The sequence below is a fragment of the Calliphora vicina genome, chromosome 3, assembly GCF_958450345.1.
Source record: "Calliphora vicina chromosome 3, idCalVici1.1, whole genome shotgun sequence".
Classification (NCBI taxonomy): domain Eukaryota; kingdom Metazoa; phylum Arthropoda; class Insecta; order Diptera; family Calliphoridae; genus Calliphora; species Calliphora vicina.
Window position 1 is genome coordinate 15,982,019 of NC_088782.1, and position 21,094 is coordinate 16,003,112.

At 29.1% G+C, this 21,094-nt stretch overlaps 1 protein-coding gene across 2 annotated transcripts in view; it reads left to right on the plus strand.

Moving 5' to 3' along the window:
• The first annotated feature begins 432 nt into the window (after window positions 1-432).
• LOC135955773 (uncharacterized protein DDB_G0288805) overlaps window positions 433-21,094 on the plus strand; it is a 137,480-nt gene continuing 116,818 nt past the window's right edge. For both annotated transcript variants that reach the window (XM_065506131.1, XM_065506132.1), the window contains exons 1-2: window positions 433-524; window positions 3,264-3,632. In XM_065506131.1, the coding sequence (XP_065362203.1) occupies window positions 3,375-3,632 (258 nt within the window). In that variant the 5' untranslated portion in view covers window positions 433-524; window positions 3,264-3,374. The remainder of the gene's footprint in view (window positions 525-3,263; window positions 3,633-21,094) is intronic.

The following is a 21,094-nucleotide window of genomic DNA, read 5'->3' on the forward strand; positions in this document are numbered from 1 at the left end:
AAAGTCTCCTCTATATAGTTTTCTCTATACAGTCTCCTTTATATAGTCTCATCTATATGGTCTCCTCTATATAAAGTTTTCTCTATATAGTCTCGTCTATTTAGTATCCTTTGTAAAGTCTCCTTTATATAATCACGTCATTGGTCTTATCTATTATTTCTGACTTAATTAAAGCATTTAAATTATTAAAAGGGCTCTTCACCGGTCGCCTAGGCCATTTACATTAAATTTCTGTTATTAGTTTTGCTTTATGACAGCAACGCAATGTCTATCTGTATTGGTGCTGCTGATGATGATGATGATCCCTCTTTATAATTTGCATTCAACAGATTTGTTTAAAAAAAACTCAGTATTGTTTTGTCGTTTAATATTAAAATACAAAACTCTTTATAATTTTTTTTTTGTTCACACCAAATTTATTTAAATTTATAATAAAATTTTGCACCAAATTGTTTTTATGAATTAAAATAAAGTTTTTTGTAATATAAATATTAAAATTCCAGAGATTTTTGTGTTTAATTAAGGTATTTGGCAGGAATTTTAAATATTTAGTTGAAAAAATAAATATTAAACAGAGAAATAAATAATTCGATTTATAGAACTATTAATAATGTGAATTCGTTTTAAAAACAAAACAGAGCTGATGGAATAGAGCATTTAATAAAATCTTAAAAAAAAATAATAAAGACACATTTAAAATATATTTTATTGGAATTTTGAAGTTGTAAAATGTGAGAAAATTTAAGAGATTAGGAATAATATTGAGTTTTCGAAGTGATAGAACACTTAATAAAGATTCTAAATAAATTTAAAACTTGGTTTATTATCATTATATTGAAGCAAAGTGTTTAACATTGTTGTAATTTGTGACAACATGTTAGAATATTGTTACGAAATTTCATTATCAATTTGAATTTTAAGGTCTTTAACTTCTACTTGCAACATTCATCATGTTTATAAACATTTCCAGTGCTCGAAACTTCTGCTTATCAACAATGTTGATAAAACGCTGTTATTAACATTGTTTATAAGTATATTAACATTAACTGTTAAAGCTGCTAACATTAATATTAAATTAGCTAAAAGTTCTGGAAATATAATACAGACATTCATGAAAATACTATAAGATGGCACTGTGTATATAAATAGTAACAGCAAGTTGCAGAGACAGTCAGTTTTATCATACACCCTACACCCCATATACATCCCTATATCAGAAAAATATTTAATTGCCAATAAATAATTTCTATTTAATGATATTAACATAAATTTCAACATTTATTTAAAGTTTTAAGATTTTAATCACTCTATCAAGCTCGGATCATAGAGGGCCAAAACTACATATTGATGGAGGGTTTACAAGATTCTTCACAGCACACTCTTACTGGTTATTATTGTTTTATGATTAATTTTTATTCGTACTCTTCAAAGTATTCACTTTAATGTGTAATTAAAACGACATTTTTATTGTTTATAAAATTAATAACCGTTAATAAACGTTTAAGCTTGTAAAGTGAGTAACAGATGGAAGCAAGAAGTATTTCATCATACTTATATTAAGCATTTCTAGCAGAAATAAAAAAGTAACCACTCAAATGAATGATTTACTTACATTTGTGCAGCGGCTACAGTTAAAAATATTTGTATTTGGCTTTGGTTATCGTCAAAACTACCGCATTTGGGAGTCAGAGAATTCACTTGTGATTGTCTAAGAAAATAAATGCATTCCTGCTTGGGTTGTTCCAGATTTCCAGATTTCATTGAAAATTAAGTTGGTCAAGCAGTGACTATTACTTGTGTTTGATATCGCAACATGATAACAAAGTTATTTCTGCTAACATTGGATGATACTGATGTGGAGGATTGCACAGTGGGCAGAATCGAAACGTTTTAGAAATAAGAAATAATGGCTTCATTGAGGCACATACCGCAAGTTTTACGTTAAGATCATGAATGCCCATCACAAATGCTTCAATCTTGAATTAATCCATCGACGGATGAATTTCGTCTGGAAAATTCAGGTATACAAAACGAACAATATTCATCGCGAAGTCCTGCAGCGTCTTATTCGGTATATGTCTTCATAATTATTCAAGCAGCTTATTTGTACGCATTCCAGGACTTCTGCTGCTCTTCCCTTCAAGGCCAAAATCAAATCTATAGCTTTTTCTTCATTGTTCCATAAGTTTCTCATGGCAACTGTATCAAACTGGATAATTTGCACCAGTCCATTTTGGCATTGAAGATTATTTATCATTATTTCGAGATCTTGTTGTTTTCCATCGACACCATTCACTAAGTCGGACAGTATTCTATTGACGTCCATGGCTTGTGTTTCTAAGCAGCTCTCTAAGTCGGACACCTTTTTGTCAATGGAATCCACTCTGATATTTATAACCACACAAATTTCTTAAAGTTTCGCATCTGTAACTTTAGAACTTTCCTGAAATTTCGCTTCCATTTCAACTAATAGTTTCTCGTTGTTGACTCTATAGTTTCTTGAACTTCAGCTAACAATTTCTTATTGTTTGTTCTAGACGTTTCTTGTAATTTCGCTTCCAGTTTCTCGTTATTGAAATTTTTCCATCATAGCAGCAAACATTGTGCTTAAATCCTTGTTGCTGCACGTAACGGAACTCCGTTTTTTCTTTACACTCAAATTCATAAGATCCGATGTCAATGTCTTGCCGCTTGAAATAATCTATGAGTCTTTTCTGCATTTCCGTCGTAATGGCTTTGGATTAAAGAAAACCTTAATAATTAATTTTAGCATTTACATTCGCCCGGTAGCATTTACTAATGTTAGTTCTTCAAGTTTCTACAACCCACGCACACCAGCCTGTTCTTATTAATTTGCAAATAAAATATCAAAATTTGTACAGTTGACTGGACTCACAAAAAAAGATTTTCCGAGTTTTACTCGGAATTTCTTTACAAACCATCTCCTGAAAATTTCGAATCGAATAAAAAAAAATCAGCCAAATCGCTCCAGTCGTTCTCACGTGATGACATTACATACATGGACCATTTCATTTTTATATATATAGATGAATTGCATATGTTTTGAGTACGGATGAATTAAGACAACGAATTAATTCCTGCTGAATGGTTTAATGAAATTGTTAAGAGGTTATATTTAATTTGACTTTGAAAATTTAATTAAGAATTAATTCTTTCGAACCCCTGATTGTAATATTATTTATTACCAAGGAGTTCTCTTTCTAAATAATAATAATATTTTTGGTAATCTATTTTACTTCCAGAATATTTGCGATACTTTGGCGCCAGTTGCTGTCACCATTGCTGCGGTAGCTGCCAAAGAAATAGAGACCCTCAAACAGTCGCTACACGAGAAAGACACACTGTTGCTGGAAATGGAGGCCAACTGCCTAACCGATTCCGAGCGTCAAGCCGAACTAGAAGACAGTGTTATTGCCTGGCAAGATAAATACGATCGTCTGTATGAGTCGCATAAACGAGTGCAAAAAGTCAATCAGAGTTTAGAGGATAAATTGTTGAAATTGGTCGATCGTAATACGGGCGAAAGAGCACAACTGACCAGTGATGTGGCCACACTGAGTGTACGTTTGGCACAGGCCAATTTCAATATATCTAAATTGCAAAGAGATATTGTGAGTACAAGAACATTTTTATTTTAAATATTTTCGTAGATATCAAAGGGAGTTTTAAAATGAAAAGTTAATTGAAGTCTTGAAATTGATAATATATAAAATTAATAAATTTTTAAGTTATTCCTTTATAATTGCCATTATTTAAATATCTATACACACATTTCATATTTTATCCATTTTATATATATTTTTGTTTTAAATTTTATTCGTTTTATTATAATTAAGCTTTGTGGTCCTGTGTTGGAATATTTATTTAGTTATTATAGAATTTTATTTGATTCTATTTTACTATTTTTGTTGTTTGTTTATTATTTTATAGTTAGTTGTAAAACCAGAGAGTTAAAAACCTACAAAATGAAAATTGTTTTTTGCGGTATTTTTATTTTATTATAAAATCGTACAATTTCCTCTTGTAGTTTTGAACAAAAAAAGTTCTGTGTGTGTGTTTTGGTATTATTTTTTGTTGTTCTCCTGATACTGCTGCTGCTGCTGCTGCTTTTCTAACCATTAATTATTTTTTCCATTTTATTTTGGATACAAATAGCTGAAATCAACATTAATGGTTGGTGGAGAAATAACTTTCTCCACCGGGTCTGTCGTCAAAACTTAAACTCGAATTGTCCTCTGCTATGCCTATGTCAATCGGATAATCCAATTAGACGGCAGAGCATTTTACATCGAACTTTATGTGATTGTGTCTCTTACAAACATTGGAGAATGACTATTGCAAACGATTCAAAAAATGTTTACCAGTGGTAGAAGCTTCATTCTCGAAGGTTTGAGAACGCTATCAATAACGAATCATTTGCAAAATCTATCGAGATTTGTGTAATAGTAAACAGAGATTTCCTATTTTAAAAATTCTTCACAATTTCTTGGATTTACCTTTTGAAAAATACGGAGGAACCGCGGTCACCAAAAAACTGGTGTAGGGTGGGTAAAAATGTTGAAAATTAAATTTTCAAATGCGTATATCTCCTAAGCTATAAGAGATAATTGATAGCTACGACGAGGTTTTATTTTTTTTAAATCGGAACACAAACGAAGAAATAGGATCATTTTAAAAATTGAACATACCCGAGGTGTCCTACTTTGGGAACCGCTGGTCCCGCTCCTAGTTCGGTCATGAGGTCCAAATTCAAAACTTAAACTCGACTACACTTTCTCCTTGCGCATGTGAAATTTCATTCAAATCGGCGTAAGGGTTTAGAAGTTACAGATTTATTTCCCTCTTTTTTTATTCTCATACCACTGTGCAGCATTTTTGTTTGAGAATTATTCGCGAAACTTTTGAAGAGCTCATAAATTTTCGATTGCTTGGTCGGTTGGTTATGTAGTTCTTTTGCCGGAAAATTATATCAGTTTATTTTCAACCACAAAAAATTTATATTTTTATAAATTTTTAACAAAATTTAAATTAAAATTTCCTTGAATTTTTCTGCCGCATCAATTTTGCACAAAAAACGCAATAATTTATTCCAAACATTTTTTTGATGTCAATATATTTAAAAAGTGGCATTGTTTACCCTTTTGTGTGTTTTTCCACACATATGTAATTTCTATATATTTTGCACTAGGAATAACATTTTTTTGTCGGCAAATGTGCTGTAAAATTCATAGACATACCGTATGTGTGGAAAACAACACACGAGTTTATTTTCAACCACGTTGTTGTATTGAACATTTAAACAAATAATAATTAAACTTGTTCAGTTTTAAAAAAGCAGCGCTTAACTCTCATCACATTCATAGGCATATCGTATGTGTGGAAAACAACGATTTTATTTTCAGTTTATTTTCAATCAAGTTGTATTGAAGATTTAAATAAATAATAATTAAACATTTTCAGTTTTAAAAGAAGCAGCGTTTAACCCTTATCACATAGTTGTGTGGAAAACCACACAAATTATTCCTTTTTATAAATTTTTAACAAATTTGAATTTTTGAACAATTTAGCACTAGAATTGCAATAATTTATTCCAAAAATTTTGTTGGTGTCGAGATATTTAAAAAGTGACGTTGCTTACCCTCTTGTGTGATTTTCCACACATATGTAATTTCTATATATTTTACACTAAGCGTACTCATAACCGAAAAGGTTTTGTGTAAAATATGTTGCAGATAAACTAATTTTATGACAAATAAATACAGACATAGAATGATAAATATGTTTTGATGGTAACCATGATTTTGACAACAAAAAATGATGTTGCTAGTATCAAATACATAGATATGCCGTATGTGTGGAAAACAGCACACGATTTTATTTTCAACCACGTTGTTATATTGACCATTTAAACAAATTATAATTAAACTTGTTCAGTTTTTAAAAAGCAGCGCTTAATCCTAATCACATCGTTGTGTTGGAAACCACACAAAATTATTCCTTTTTATAAATTTTTAACAAAATTTTAATTAAAATTTCCTTGAATTTCTTTGTTTTCCCTTTGTGTGATTTTCCACACATATGTAATTTCTATATATTTTGCGCTAAGAACAACAAAAATGTTTATTATGTAATAATAGAAAATGTTTGTGTAAAATATGTTGCAAAAAAACTAATTTGATGACAAACCGATACAAACAAATAAAGAAATATACTATTGATGGTAAATCCTGATTTTGACTACAGCAAATTATGTTGCTAGTGTAAAATACAATGACATACCGTATGTGTGGAAAACAACACACGAGTTCATTTTCAGTGGGTTTTTAACCAAGTTGTTGTATTGAACATTTAAACAAATAATAATTAAACTTGAGCAGTTTTGAAAAAAGCAGCACTTAACTCGTTGTGTGAGAAACCACACAAAATTTATATTTTTATAAAATATTAATTAAAATTTCCTTGAATTTTTCTGCCGCAACAATTTAGCACAAAAAACACAATAATTTATTAAAAAAATGTTTCTGAGGTCGAGATATTTAAAAAGTGACGTTGTTTACCCTCTTGTGTGGTTTTCCACACATATGTAATCTCTATATATTTTGCACTAGGAACAAAATTGTTTGTCGGCAAATGTGCTGTTTCTGCCCAAAATGAATATATGGTCGATTCACAAGATATACTATCATGTCATATTGTCATAATGTTTTAATATTTCACGACTTGGCGGCTCGGCTCCGACCGACTCTTAGGCGTACGTCGCAGGTCTCTGCTGGTTGGTTAACACCTTGTAACTCGACCAATTATGTAAGCGTTCTCATAACCGAAAATGTTTGTTTAAAATATGTTGCATAACTATACATATGTTGCACAAACTAATTTGATAAGAAACAGATACAACGATAAATATGTTATTGATGGTAAATCCTGGTTTTTACTACAAAAAAATTATATTCCTAGTGTAAAATACATAGATATACCGTGTGTGTGGAAAACAACACACGAGGGTAAAACAACGTAATTTTAGTTTTTGGGTGTAAGATGAGGATTAATCTTAAAATGCAAACCTTAAACATTCTAAGAAAATCACTTAATACCCTAACGAATAAAACAACAACACTGTATAGGTGTAGGTGTTTAACTAACTGCATTGTTTTGTGGGTGTAGGTATGTGTATCTGTGTATTTATATATGTATATCCCAGCGAAAAAATGCTATCTAGGTCTTCACTTTGTAGGCCTTTTAAAAATATCTGTTTACGCATTCTAAAAGATGTGATACTCATTCTACTCTGCCTACCGCAAAAGATAGTCTAGAAGGGATTTGCTTCTCCTTCTAAAAAATTGCATATACATTCAAAATTTCATTACAAAATAAGGTCTGACAAACCTTTTTTTTTAATTTCAAACATGATTGGTTTAGCATTTATTCTCTATTATTACATGAAACCAGAAGAAGGTACAACATCTTCTAAAAGTTTATTATTTAGGTTTTATGCTGAATTCATTAAGAATATTTTCCTTAATAACACTCATTAAGGACTTGCTTCAGACCTTCAATTATGTTTTAATTTTCAGGTTTTTAATAGAATCTCCTATGAAATTCTATGAGGCATTACGCGGCAGGTCTCCTATCAGCACTCTAACAGAAGCGAGTGTGCAAGGCCTTGGTACCCAGTGACACGACTTTTAAAGTTTTAATGCGGCTGGTTGTCCTTGTATCTGCAAAATAAGGCCTTTTGGAAGGCCTCTTTACTGCATTATTTTCCCACTGTGATGTTTTATTCAGAGTTTAAAATTACTACTATATTAGTCAAAAAATTGCAAAAAAATTCATAATTTTACATGAAAACTGCAACAAATATTTAACAAGATAATATTTCATTGTATACATACTAAAAATATAAATACTATTTACGAATTCCATATATGCACAAGCTTCATGGTAGAAATATTTGTCGCAGTTTTTCCAAAAATATTTTGCCTTACAAAATATTTTACGTTGCAGCTAGAAGACAAAATGAAAATTTTTCATTTTTAAAACATTTGCTGCCTAAATATATGTATATTTTTGGTTAGCAAAAACAAATAATTGCTTGTGTATAATATACAAAAAAATTACTACAAAAACATCATACATGCAAACAAATTGCAGCGTGAAAACCATATACTGCAAACGATATGCGCAGTGAAAAATTCAAACAATGAAAATATGGAAGATGCTAAAAGTAGACTGCCAAACCATACGAAGTTGAAAAATGTAAAATACGAAATTGTGCAAAGTTAAAAATGTTTAAAGCGAAAATGTTTATTTTTAAAATATTTCCGCCGCATATATGGTTTTGTTTTGCCGCATATAGTCATTGAGTAGAAAAATGTGAAAAAAACTATGAAGTTGATTTGGGTGTACAAAATAAAAAATTGTATTGAAATGTGTGTTAATAAAGAATTTTAGTGCAATAAAATAGAAGTTTTATATTTTGAGGTATGTAATTGTATGTATTGTGAAAGATAGCAATGCAGTGAAAATTAAATTAAATAAGATTCTGGACAAAGGATAGCTAAAGGATTATTGAATTTTTTGATTGATTGGCTTTTTTAATACGAATTCAAATGTATTTATGCTGGTGGTAATAGGAGTCCAGAAAAATTAGTAAGAAAAAAAATAATTTTGTATGTAAAGCGGTTAAAAAAGGATATATAATGCAACAACAAAATGTGACAAAAACAAAATACCATAAATAACAGGATCATTCTTTTTATGAATAAAATCTATCATAATAAAGTGTTGTACATTCAAATGTTTCCTTTCGTAAAATTTGTAACAGGAGAACAAACAAAAAAATAAGCAGCATAGAAAATAATTGTGGAAGAACAATTTTATGTGTAAGATATAATGCAAAAAAGGCACAGGTATAATTACAACAGGAGCAAAACGAAATTAACTGCAACAACATCAACTTATACACACAAGTAGGTAATTATGATATAAAATTGCTGTTTGTGTGTACATACAACAACAATTTATGCAAAAATCATAAACAAATACATAAATAGGTTCAATCGTGATCGTGAGTGATTTTGTAGCAGGAGAAAAAAGGATAAAGAGGAATGATTGAAAATGGAAGCATCAACAAAAGAAATGAAAAGAGTTAAAAAGGGATAGAAAATGCAACAACCAGATTATGGAAGGACACATGAATGAAAGCAAGAATAATTTATCACTACATGTGTAATTCCTTTATTTGTTCACTTGTCATTGTGAAATTCCTTTGCTTTGTATTTGTTCCTATTTTTTTAATGTATTGTTGTTGCTTTATGCAGCTAGAGGACACACAAACCACAGTTGTATTTCAAAATTACTTGAGGTAGTAGTTAAGTAGTTGTTGTTGTATTTCCTTTTTCTCCTGCTGCACTCGTGCCTATGTAAAAAATTTGTGAGCCTTCGTTGCATAATTTGTTCTCTGTTGCTTATTTGTTTTTTTGTTCTCCTGTTAGAAATACTACGAATGGATACATATGAATGAACATTTAAAAACACAAACAAAGTCGATCATTTACGCTCTCACTTGATATTTGTATACAGTAAAATTTTCTTCATTGCAGAATTATATTTTCAGGAACTTTCTTAAATTTCTTATCTCCTGTTATTTATACACAGAGAAAACAGATTCGTGTTCACAACCGAATTTGTCGCCAATCGAATTTTGTCGGTTACATGTACTATCACAAAATTCGATTGGAGTGACTGAATATATGGTATACGCAACCTCAATTGCTGAATTATATAGTACTCACAACTGTTTTAAAAAAGCAATTCGGTGAAAAGGACTGAAGTAATAAGTATTGTAACCAAAATAGAATGTAAAAATATTTTATTTTTTCTCAATTTATTTTAGATAAAATACAATATGTATATGTATATTAAATACAAAAATCAATGAAATGCATAAACTTGGAGTTTTTGATAATCTTATCCACGTATGTTAACAATAGTTAACCATTTGAAAATTTCAGCTTTGCTTGATATTAAACGGAATATCCGGACTTCATCTACTCTGTAATTCCTATTTTTGATTTCGGTTCCATAATGTAATCCGAGGTGTCGAAGATTATGGCAAAGATAACCATCGATAAGGAATCCAAAGATAAAACTTACTGAGTTCTTCAATCAAGTGCATTTTTTAGGACTTATTGATTTTTGTCAACGGAGAACAGCCAGAGAGGATGTAATAAGTGGCTTTCGCTTTTCAAATACTAATATTTTCGGCTGTACCATACATCATAGGTTAAGATAAAGGGTTGCTGTTAAAACACATAAAAAGTTATGAACGCGTTATTAATGTAGACACAGCATCTTAAGAAAATAATACATACCTTAAAATTATGTAGTTGGTTTCATCTTATCTAATTTTTCGGCTAATATGTATTTTAACATAACATACATAGTAAGATTTGTTCTTATATCTATCACAAATTGTTTCAATAAAATAAAATAATTTTTTTTTATTTTATTTACATATTATGTATATTATTTGTTTATGAATGTCAAAACAATCTACCGAAAGAAATTTTCAATCGGTTGAGAACACCGAATTCATAACCAGACATAACGTTTATTACAACTAATATTCGAATGTGGTGCCTATAATGCTGAATTAAGTTTGGTTATCATTGCCGAATCACTAAAATATATTTTATTAAAGGCATGAATCGATTGGAAACACCGAACTTGTTACTTATTTTTAGACTTAGAACCATTATTTAATTTATGCAACTAATAAAATAGTTAAAGTTGAAATGTTTTTAACACAATCATATTTTTGATTGCGACCACCAATATTTTATTATAAAAAGTGAATTGAATGCGGTTGCATCTACCGAGTCTATTAAATTTATTTTCAATAGATGGAAATTTATTGTGTTAACTAATATTTCAATTGTAGGAATTCTAATTCTATTATAAATATGGTTTTTTAGATACAATTAAAGAAAATCTGTTAATTTTACCAATTTTCAGTAATTAAACTAATATTTTGGTTAGAATTAAAAAATATTCATAATTGTAACCATTTTCCAACCAATCTGTATTCTGTGTGTAACCTCTTTGTATTCATTTGTAGTGATAAATTATTCTTGCTTTCATTCATGTGTCCTTCCATAATCTGGTTGTTGCATTTTCTATCCCTTTTTAACTCTTTTCATTTCTTTTGTTGATGCTTACATTTTCTATCATTCCTCTTTATCCTTTTTTCTCCTGCTACAAAATCACTCACGGTCACGATTGAACCTATGTATTTGTTTATGATTTTTGCATAAATTGTTGTTGTATGTACACACAAACAGCAATTTTATATCATAACTAGCTGACCCGGTGCGCTTCGCCACCCCAATTAGAAGAAAGAAATAGTACTATCAAGTCTCACTTTGTGAATCTAATTGTAAATGTCTAATTTCATATTTCTGGGTCTATTATTATAGAAAATGCAAAATGTGTTCGTAATTTAAAATTTTTAGGTTTATTATTATAAAATATTCAAAAAGTACCATTGCAATAATGAAATAGTACCATTGATTATCACTTTTAAATTCGCATTCACTAAACCATAACCCGTCAAGTTTGAATTTTAGATTTGTATATCATTTCCTATATTATCAACTAATTTTGTTTCTATAATACTTAAGATTTAATAAATTATCACAAAACCGAAACCGATCGGTTTTTAATTTTTTAAAACCGAAACCGCGGTTTTCAAATTCTTCGATTTTTTGGAAACTCTAGGTCCATTATTATAGGAAATTCAAAAAAGTACCATTAGAATATATAAAAAGTACCAAAAATCCCCCACTTGTGGTTTCCCACTCACTCGGGTCCATATAAGCTTAATTTCATGGCTTTAGGTTCATTGGTAAAGAAATTACAAAAAGTACCATTCGAATAAAGAAAAAGTACCAAAAAGTCTCCCCTAGAATTCTAACTCACTTAGGACCATGTATGCTTAATTTCTAGTTTTTAAGTCCATTGCTATAGAAAATTAAAAAAAGTACCATTAGAATAAACAAAAGGTACCATGAGGCATCCGTTTGAATTTTCAATCACTTAGGACCATATACGCTTAATTTCATATTTCTAGGTCCATTATATTATAGAAAATTCAAAAGGTACCATTAGAATATAGAAAAAGTACCAAAAAGCACCCACTTGTAGTTTCCCACTCACTCGGTTCCATATAAGCTTTATTTCATGTTTCTAGGTTCATTGGTGAAGAAATTACAAAAAGTACCAATCGAATAAAGAAAAAGTACCACAAAGTCTCCCCATAGAATTCTCACTCACTTAGGACCATATATGCTTAATTTCATGTCTCTAAGTCCATTGTTAAAGAAAATTCAAAAAAGTACCATTAGAATATACAAAAAGTACCAAAAAGCCTACACTTGTGGTTTCCCACTCACTCGGTTCCATATAAGCTTTATTTCATGAAATTACAAAAAGTACCAATCGAATAAAGAAAAAGTACCAAAAAGTCTCCCCCTAGAATTATCACTTACTTAGGCCATATATGCTTAATTTCATGTTTCTAAGTCCATAGTTATAGAAAATTCAAAAAAGTACCATTAGAATATAGAAAAAGTACCAAGAAACCCACACTTGTGGTTTCCCACTCACTCGGTTTATATATAAGCTTTATTTCATGTTTCTAGGTTCATTGGTGAAGAAATTACAAAAAGTACCATTCCAATAAAGAAAAAGTACCAAAAAGTCTCCCCCTAGAATTCTCACTCACTTAGGACCATATATGTTTAATTTCATGTTTGTCGATAACTGAAATAATTTAAAATGTTAAAAAAGTACCATTAGGAGAAAAGTACCAATTTCCCTTTTCTTACTTGAACACCCCTCAAGTTTGGAATTTAAAAATATTCCATTTTGCCAAAATTGTTTATGCTACAGGCATGTATCAATATATTAAAATCTGTGTTAATGTGCCCAAGAATAAATATGTTTTAAAAAAAGTACCAAACTGTTTACCCGGATTTGGCCCAATATACACCTTGGTACTCGAGTTCCAAATAACATACTGTTAGTTAATTTTTATATGAATCCAGGAACCAACGTTAAAAAAATTATCAAAATTGGCTTAATAATTTCAAATATAATGTATTTTCCCGGTTTTATCCCCTTTTTGGTACCTTTTTTATCCCCATTGAGGTGGTACAATTTCATTCAAATAAATTTCTGTAACGTGGTAGGAGCTCATAATAAAATATTCGTATGTCTATGTCAAATTAGAGAAAAACATATTTTATGAAAAAGTACCAAAAATTAACACAATTTTTATCCCTTAAAGGTTCGAATTTCCAAAAAGTACCAAACTTATATTTTTTATTTTTTGTTAATTAAAGAATACGATTTAAAATTTGTTTCTATGTTTATTGGTTTAAAAGATACATAGGGTGCAAAAAAAGTACCAAAATACAGTTTTTACCCGTTTTCTCCCCTAAAAGTTTCGAATTTCCAAAAAGTACGAAACACCTGTCAGCTTATTTTTTAAATGGAGTAACATGCTATATTAAGTTTTTTTGTATCTTTATTAGTTTTAAAGATATAAGGTTACCGAATTTACCCGTTTTTACCCTTTTTTACCCCCTAAACGTTCGAATTTCCAAAAATCCCTTCTTATCGGATCGTTTTGGGGAGGGAGGAACCCACAGTTAAAATTTCGTGATTCTAGCTTCAGCCGTTTGGGCTGTGCGATGATGAATCAGTCAGTCAGTCAGTAACGTTACTCTTTTATATATATAGATTACCTACTTGTGTGTATAAGTTGATGTTGTTGCAGTTAATTTCGTTTTGCTCCTGTTGTACTTATACCTGTGCCTTTTTTGCATTATATCTTACACATAAAATTGTTCTTCCACAATTATTTTCTATGCTGCTTATTTTTTTGTTTGTTCTCCTGTTACAAATTTTACGAAAGGAAACATTTGAATGTACAACACTTTATTATGATAGATTTTATTCATAAAAAGAATGATCCTGTTATTTATGGTATTTTGTTTTTGTCACATTTTGTTGTTGCATTATATATCCTTTTTTAACCGCTTTACATACAAAATTATTTTTTTTCTTACTAATTTTTCTGGACTCCTATTACCACCAGCATAAATACATTTGAATTCGTATTAAAAAAGCCAATCAATCAAAAAATTCAATAATCCTTTAGCTATCCTTTGTCCAGAATCTTATTTAATTTAATTTTCACTGCATTGCTATCTTTCACAATACATACAATTACATACCTCAAAATATAAAACTTCTATTTTATTGCACTAAAATTCTTTATTAACACACATTTCAATACAATTTTTTATTTTGTACACCCAAATCAACTTCATAGTTTTTTTCACATTTTTCTACTCAATGACTATATGCGGCAAAACAAAACCATATATGCGGCGGAAATATTTTAAAAATAAACATTTTCGCTTTAAACATTTTTAACTTTGCACAATTTCGTATTTTACATTTTTCAACTTCGTATGGTTTGGCAGTCTACTTTTAGCATCTTCCATATTTTCATTGTTTGAATTTTTCACTGCGCATATCGTTTGCAGTATATGGTTTTCACGCTGCAATTTGTTTGCATGTATGATGTTTTTGTAGTAATTTTTTTGTATATTATACACAAGCAATTATTTGTTTTTGCTAACCAAAAATATACATATATTTAGGCAGCAAATGTTTTAAAAATGAAAAATTTTCATTTTGTCTTCTAGCTGCAACGTAAAATATTTTGTAAGGCAAAATATTTTTGGAAAAACTGCGACAAATATTTCTACCATGAAGCTTGTGCATATATGGCATTGGTTTATAGTTTGTATATTTTCAGTATTTGTGCACATTAATATGAAAACGATTCATATTTATTGCATAGTCGGTAGTCAAATGTAAAAAACGTTTAACTAATTTTAAACCCTGGTTTTATTATTAAATATTTTTCCATTTTGTTCGTTCTATTTGCTCTCTACTGAACAACAAAACACTTGAAGGTGTAAATTTTACAACATGCAATTTTTACGGTTTTACACTGTAAAACCGTAAAAATTGCATGTCATTGTAGTTGTTGTTGTTTATGCTATAGTTCTTGTTGTTGCTGCTGCTGCTGCTATTAAAACTTGCTCCAATGAGAGTGAGAACAACAAAACGTTATAAGTACGATGAGACGAATGTTTGTAGGTGTGTAATCAATGTGCAGTAAGAGTAGTGGGAGTAAGTGTATGGCTAGTGAGAGGCTACTAGTTCCGTTATCTTATTTTTTAAGGGTTCTACTGAAAAGTAATTTTTTCTTTTTTGTTACACACAAAGTTCAAAAAATATTTTTTTTTTGTATTTAACAAAAGAAAGGATATAATTACAACTCTATAGCGTTCATGTTTTTATTTATGTTTTTAGTTTTATTTTAGTTGTTTGTTTGGTGTTTGTTTAAAAGAATAAAAATTGTAGATAAATGTTGTATGTAAAGGAGTATAATGGGTTCTAGAAAATGGTGGTTAAATACAGTGGAAACTTAATGCTTAATATAAAAAAAAATATATTTATGAGAAAAACCATGGACTCTAATTTTTAGAAAATTTAAAGAAATCAATAATTTTGATGATTTTTTGAATTTAAATTCAGTTTTTAAGATTTGTTTCTTAATTTAACAAAATTCTTACATTATAAGTTATTTTACTGTAGTATTAATATTAATCTGGAGCTTAAATAATGAGAGATTTTCTTTTTAAAATTCTAAAAGGAAATTAACAATGAACAGCAGCAGATTAAATATGTTTTTTTTACTTTCTTCTTGTTGTATAGGTATTAAGAGTTGGTATGATTATTATTAAACAATTTTTAATATTAATCTTGTATAAAATACTTGTATAAATAAAAGTCTTGTATAAAATACATTTAAATAGTAAATTTATTTAAATAAGTAGTAGTAATGTTAAATTTTTAAGTAATAACTAGAACGGCCAGTGGTCCCCAAAGTAGGACACCTCGGGTATGCTCAATTTTTTAAACGATCCTATTTCTTCATCTGTGATCAGATTTCAATTTGAAAAATTTTTATTTTTGCAAAAACTCAATAAAATGCATTTTTTGTCATATTTTTCAAAAAAGTATTCCATGAATTTTTATACCCTTCACTTTCGTGAGAAGGGTATATATAAGTTTGTCATTCCGTTTGTAATTTCTATATTTTTCATTTCCGACCCTATAAAGTATATATATTCTGGATAGATTGCGGAGTCGATTAAGCCATGTCCGTCTGTCTGTCTGTTGAAATCAATTTTCTGAAGACCCCAGATATCTTCGGGATCCAAATCTTCAATAATTCTGTCAGACATGTATTCGAGAAGTTTGCTATTTAAAATCAGCAAAATCGGTCCATAAATAACGGATATATGAGCAAAAAACCGGGACAACCTCTATTTTTGACCTATTTTTGATCTATATCTGGATTACTAAGTCATTAATATAGACAATATGGATATCTAATGATAGATATTTCAAAGTCCATTGCAACGATGTAGATAAGTCTATAGTAAGTTGGACCTACAATGGGTCAAAATCGGGAAAAATATTTTTTAACCCGAATTTTTTTTTATAAAATTTTTTTTTTTTAATACATTTTTTTTCCAAAAAAAAAAAAATGAAAAAATTTTTTTTTAAAAAAATTAAAAATCAATTTCAAAAAAAATTTTTTTTGAAAAACAATTAAAAAAAATTTAATTTTGTTTACCTAAAAATATTTAAAAAAATGTATTTTAAAGTATAATTTGGTGAGGGGTATATAAGATTCGGCACAGCCGAATATAGCGCTCTTACTTGTTTAATTGTAAAAATTGTTATATATTTTTGAAAAATAGACAAAATCCTCTATCCATTGCTATATAACATGTCTAAATTATGTGTTTTACGTGGCAAATTAATTAGGGAAAACTTAACAACTCGCAGAGAATTTACCTAACATAGTGTTACGTTTTAACCTTTTCAAAACGTTGGTTTATTTCCTTTAAATAAACCGGATACTTTTGATTGCAAATAAAAGCCATTTAGTAGTTTAAAAATTGTAACAACTCTTTATTTATTTAAAATGTACAACAACCACAGAATTAAATAGTCAATCAATGTTTTTTATACACGCTTTTAAATTCGCAGAAATACAGACACACTTTATAATGTACACGAATTCACTTGAAAAACAGGCACTCAGTTGATGTTTATTCAAATAGCGTCTCTGATAAGCTCACTAACGACTGCAACCTCTGCCACTATTTATAACACTGCCATCTGCACTCTAGATTGCTTTTTAACCGTCTAGAGCTTTGTAATACATACGTCATCTGTGGTGTACTTTCTTTAACTGAATATTCGAATTCGAATACACGGTCGCAGCAAACAGCGTTGCCATACTTACGATCAATGCTCAACATAAAGCTTTTATTTAATGTTAATAATGCCCACAGATATGTTTCAGTTTGGGCAATGCTATTTGAAAGCATTATGCAACTTTTAAATCAGCCGTTAAAATCGTTATATGTATTTGAATTCAAGTACAATTTCGTAACAATAGATTTTTTAAAATTTGGCCAAGTTTGGATAGGTCTGTGGGGTGTTATGTCCGCTTAAGTGAGCCAAATTTTATTTTAAACGCTTTTGCATTAAGTTCTCTTTCCGCATGATATAAAAACTGTATATACTCGTAGTCCCGAAGAAATTTTTTTTCTACAAAAGAAAAAATGTAAGGTCTTTTTTGGGAAAAAAATGTAAAAAATACGTCCCTTTTTACATGGATGCGTGTAACATTTTATAGGGACGAGATAACTGCTAGCAAGTCGTTTTTATGTTATTTAGAATTTTATTGCTAATATAGCTGATATTTTAAAAAGATCGAGCAAAATTAAAAAAAAAAAAAATCAATAAACCTAAATATCTCTTCAACTAATAGAGATAGCTACAGATGTAAGGTATTTTTTGTAGACCTTCTCAAAGACTGTTTATATTTTAAATTTCAGCTTATTCAGATCATAAATGGATTTTTGGCGATTTTTTTTTAAATTTGAGAACCGAGGTGATCAACTTTGCGGGGCCACACAATAGCTCTAGAAAGCTGAGCAAAAGTCAATCAATTCGAAAACACCTCAGCTCCACCATGTGAAATTTTGTAACAATATCTCCAATTGTTTACGGGATACAGTATTATTAAAAAAAAAATTGGTGAAAATAAGCGAATTCACTTAATTGTAAATAAATTCGAAAAGAATCAATCGATTTTTATGATAGATATATCATTTTGTTGCTCTTATATGTGGCTTTTCGATAAAGAAATAAACCTGAACAATTTCTGCCGTTTTCGATTTTTTATGATTTTTTTAAACACAAACATTTTTTATTTTCACGTAAAAAATATATTTTTTGCTTCAATTTGTTATTATAACTCCGAAACTACTGAGCCGATTGAAACGCACTACATATAAGAAAATTTGTTTGTAGCATGGGGAAAATGTTTTTAAAAATCAATCATTCAAAAGAAGAACATTAACTTCTCAATTTTAGGAATATCAAACAAAAAACTAAAATTTTGTGAAAATGAGCGATTTCACTTAATTGTGAATAAATTCGAAGAGAGTCCATGGATTTTTATGATCGATATTTTAGTTTGTTCCTATTGCATGTGGCTTTGCGATAAAGTAATAAATCTGAACAATTTCTGCCGTTTTTGATTTTTCATGATTTTTTTAAAACAAAAAAATTTGTTATTTTCATGTAAATATATATGTTTTGCATCAATTTGTTATTAAAACTCCGAAACTACTGAGCCGATTGAAATGCAATATATAAACAGATTAAAGGTTATGTAAATCTCAACTTTTCTAAGTTTATTTTAATAATATCGGACTAACTCTTTTTGAGTTATCATAAATTATGTGGAGACACATATAAAAAAATTCACAATTTTAGAATTTTTTTTTATTTTTTTTTTAAATTTTACCATTTTTGTACTTGGTAACCATGATGCATCAAATCTATATAGTAGTTAGTGAAGCCTTTTTTTGCTGATGACCTGTGTTATTTATATTTGATTGTTTCCCTATAAAACTATGATAAAACAAAGTGTTTTCAAAAACCTTAAATTTTATGGTTTTGGTGGACCTTTTCGTGGAAATGCTCATATGTCAAACAAAAATTAAACAAATCATTGTCTGATACAACAACAAAAACATTGACTAGCATGTATTTTATTTTTGCAAGAGTTAGGTTTTAGCCAATTACGTCTTGTCTCTATGTTACCCTATGGTAGTATGTTTCTTGGAAATTATTATTTTTTCCTTTTTTTAATTTAAAAAATCAAGTGTTTCTAACCCCTTTTTTTTGTTAATAATGCGTGTTTTATTTAAAAGAACTCATTAAAATAACTGTTGATTTCACATACATTTTAGAAAAAAAAAATACAAAAATTTACTGACAGTTTATTTGCGTGACTCTTAAGTTTTCCTTTTTCATATCCTGACTCATTTCATTACAGGAAGTCAATAACCCCTTTTTTGTTTTTACTTAACTTAACTTTATTTTGCTTTGTTTTGTTTTCACATTGTTTTTACTTACTTTTAAAAGTGTGTTGTGTGTGTGTGAAATTTGCTATTTAAATATGCCTGTGTTTGTAAACAAGTATCCTTTTTAGTAACAAGCGTATTGCGTTGAGTATTTGTTATTTTTTTATATTTTGCTATTCTCTTGTCATTCTCGTTTAATTTTTGTTGTGTGTTTCTTTTTATTGTAAATTTTATTGTTGTTGTCACAGACGACATATCTTCAACGAGCTAATAAAAGTGTCGGAAAGGAATTTAAGCACTTGGTCATGTTTTTGTAACAAAAATAAGACACTGCCAAAGAAAAGGGAAAAATAAATGACAAAAAAAAGGAACTTTGAATAGTCCTCCTGTTGAAAGCAACACACAAACAATGAGTCATATTAAAAACATTTAATCCTGTCTTAAGGAAAAATAGGGAAAAAGAAACCCATAAAAATAAAAAGAAATTGTACGTAGTTTACAACAAAAGTATGCACATACTGTGTATGTTATTGTTGTTTGTTTTGTTTTCATTTGATTTTGTTGTAATTCAGTTTTTTTTCTTTCGTTTGTTATTAAACGAACTTTTAGTTTTTCTTACACTTTTTTTTGTTGTTATACGAGTATATTTTCTTTTCCCCCTTGTGTGTTTTTCTTTTCTCATTGTTTGTTTTGCTTTGGCCCGTGCTGCTGCAGTTTGTTGGTAGAAGCAGAGTTTATTGTAGTTTTATTTTTTAACAGATTGTTTTTGTTTGCAAATAAACAACTTACACATACAATACTTACATACATACAATTGTAAATAGTTGTAACTCTCATTCCTCTGTATAGTACAGCCCGTTTACTCCTTTTTATCTTATTCTCTTGTAGTGTCCCATTCATGCTCCCTCATTTTTATTTTTGTACCCCACACTCTTTTAACTTATTGCAATTTTTCTTCAATTTCAATAAAAACAACAAACAAGGGATTTCTTTGCCTGAAAATACTATTATTATTTCTTTGTTGTTTTTCTACTCCTTCTTTTTTTTATTGAGAAAAAGAAAAATCAACTTAAGCTAGAGAGTAAGTGAGTGAGTGAGTGTTGATTGCAGTGAATTCATTACTTGGTTATGCAAGTGTACGATATATTTACTGCTCTTGTTGTTGTTGTTGTTTAAGATTGTAATTTGTTGGGGTTTTTATAGAAAGTGCACTTATACAGGGCACAGTAGAGTGGAATTGAAATAATTTGGATAAAATATCACTGATTTTTGAGCTGAATAGGAGCATAAGTACTGGAACAATATTATGAATCCTTGTAGAGGAGAAAAATCTACCATTTATGAGAAAATTTGATTTGATTTATGCAAATTATTTTATAAATATACAGTGGTTGACAAAACAATGGAAACTTTTCCAAATATTCCACATGTAGCCCAAAATTTAAAATATTTTTTTAAAATAAAAAATAGTT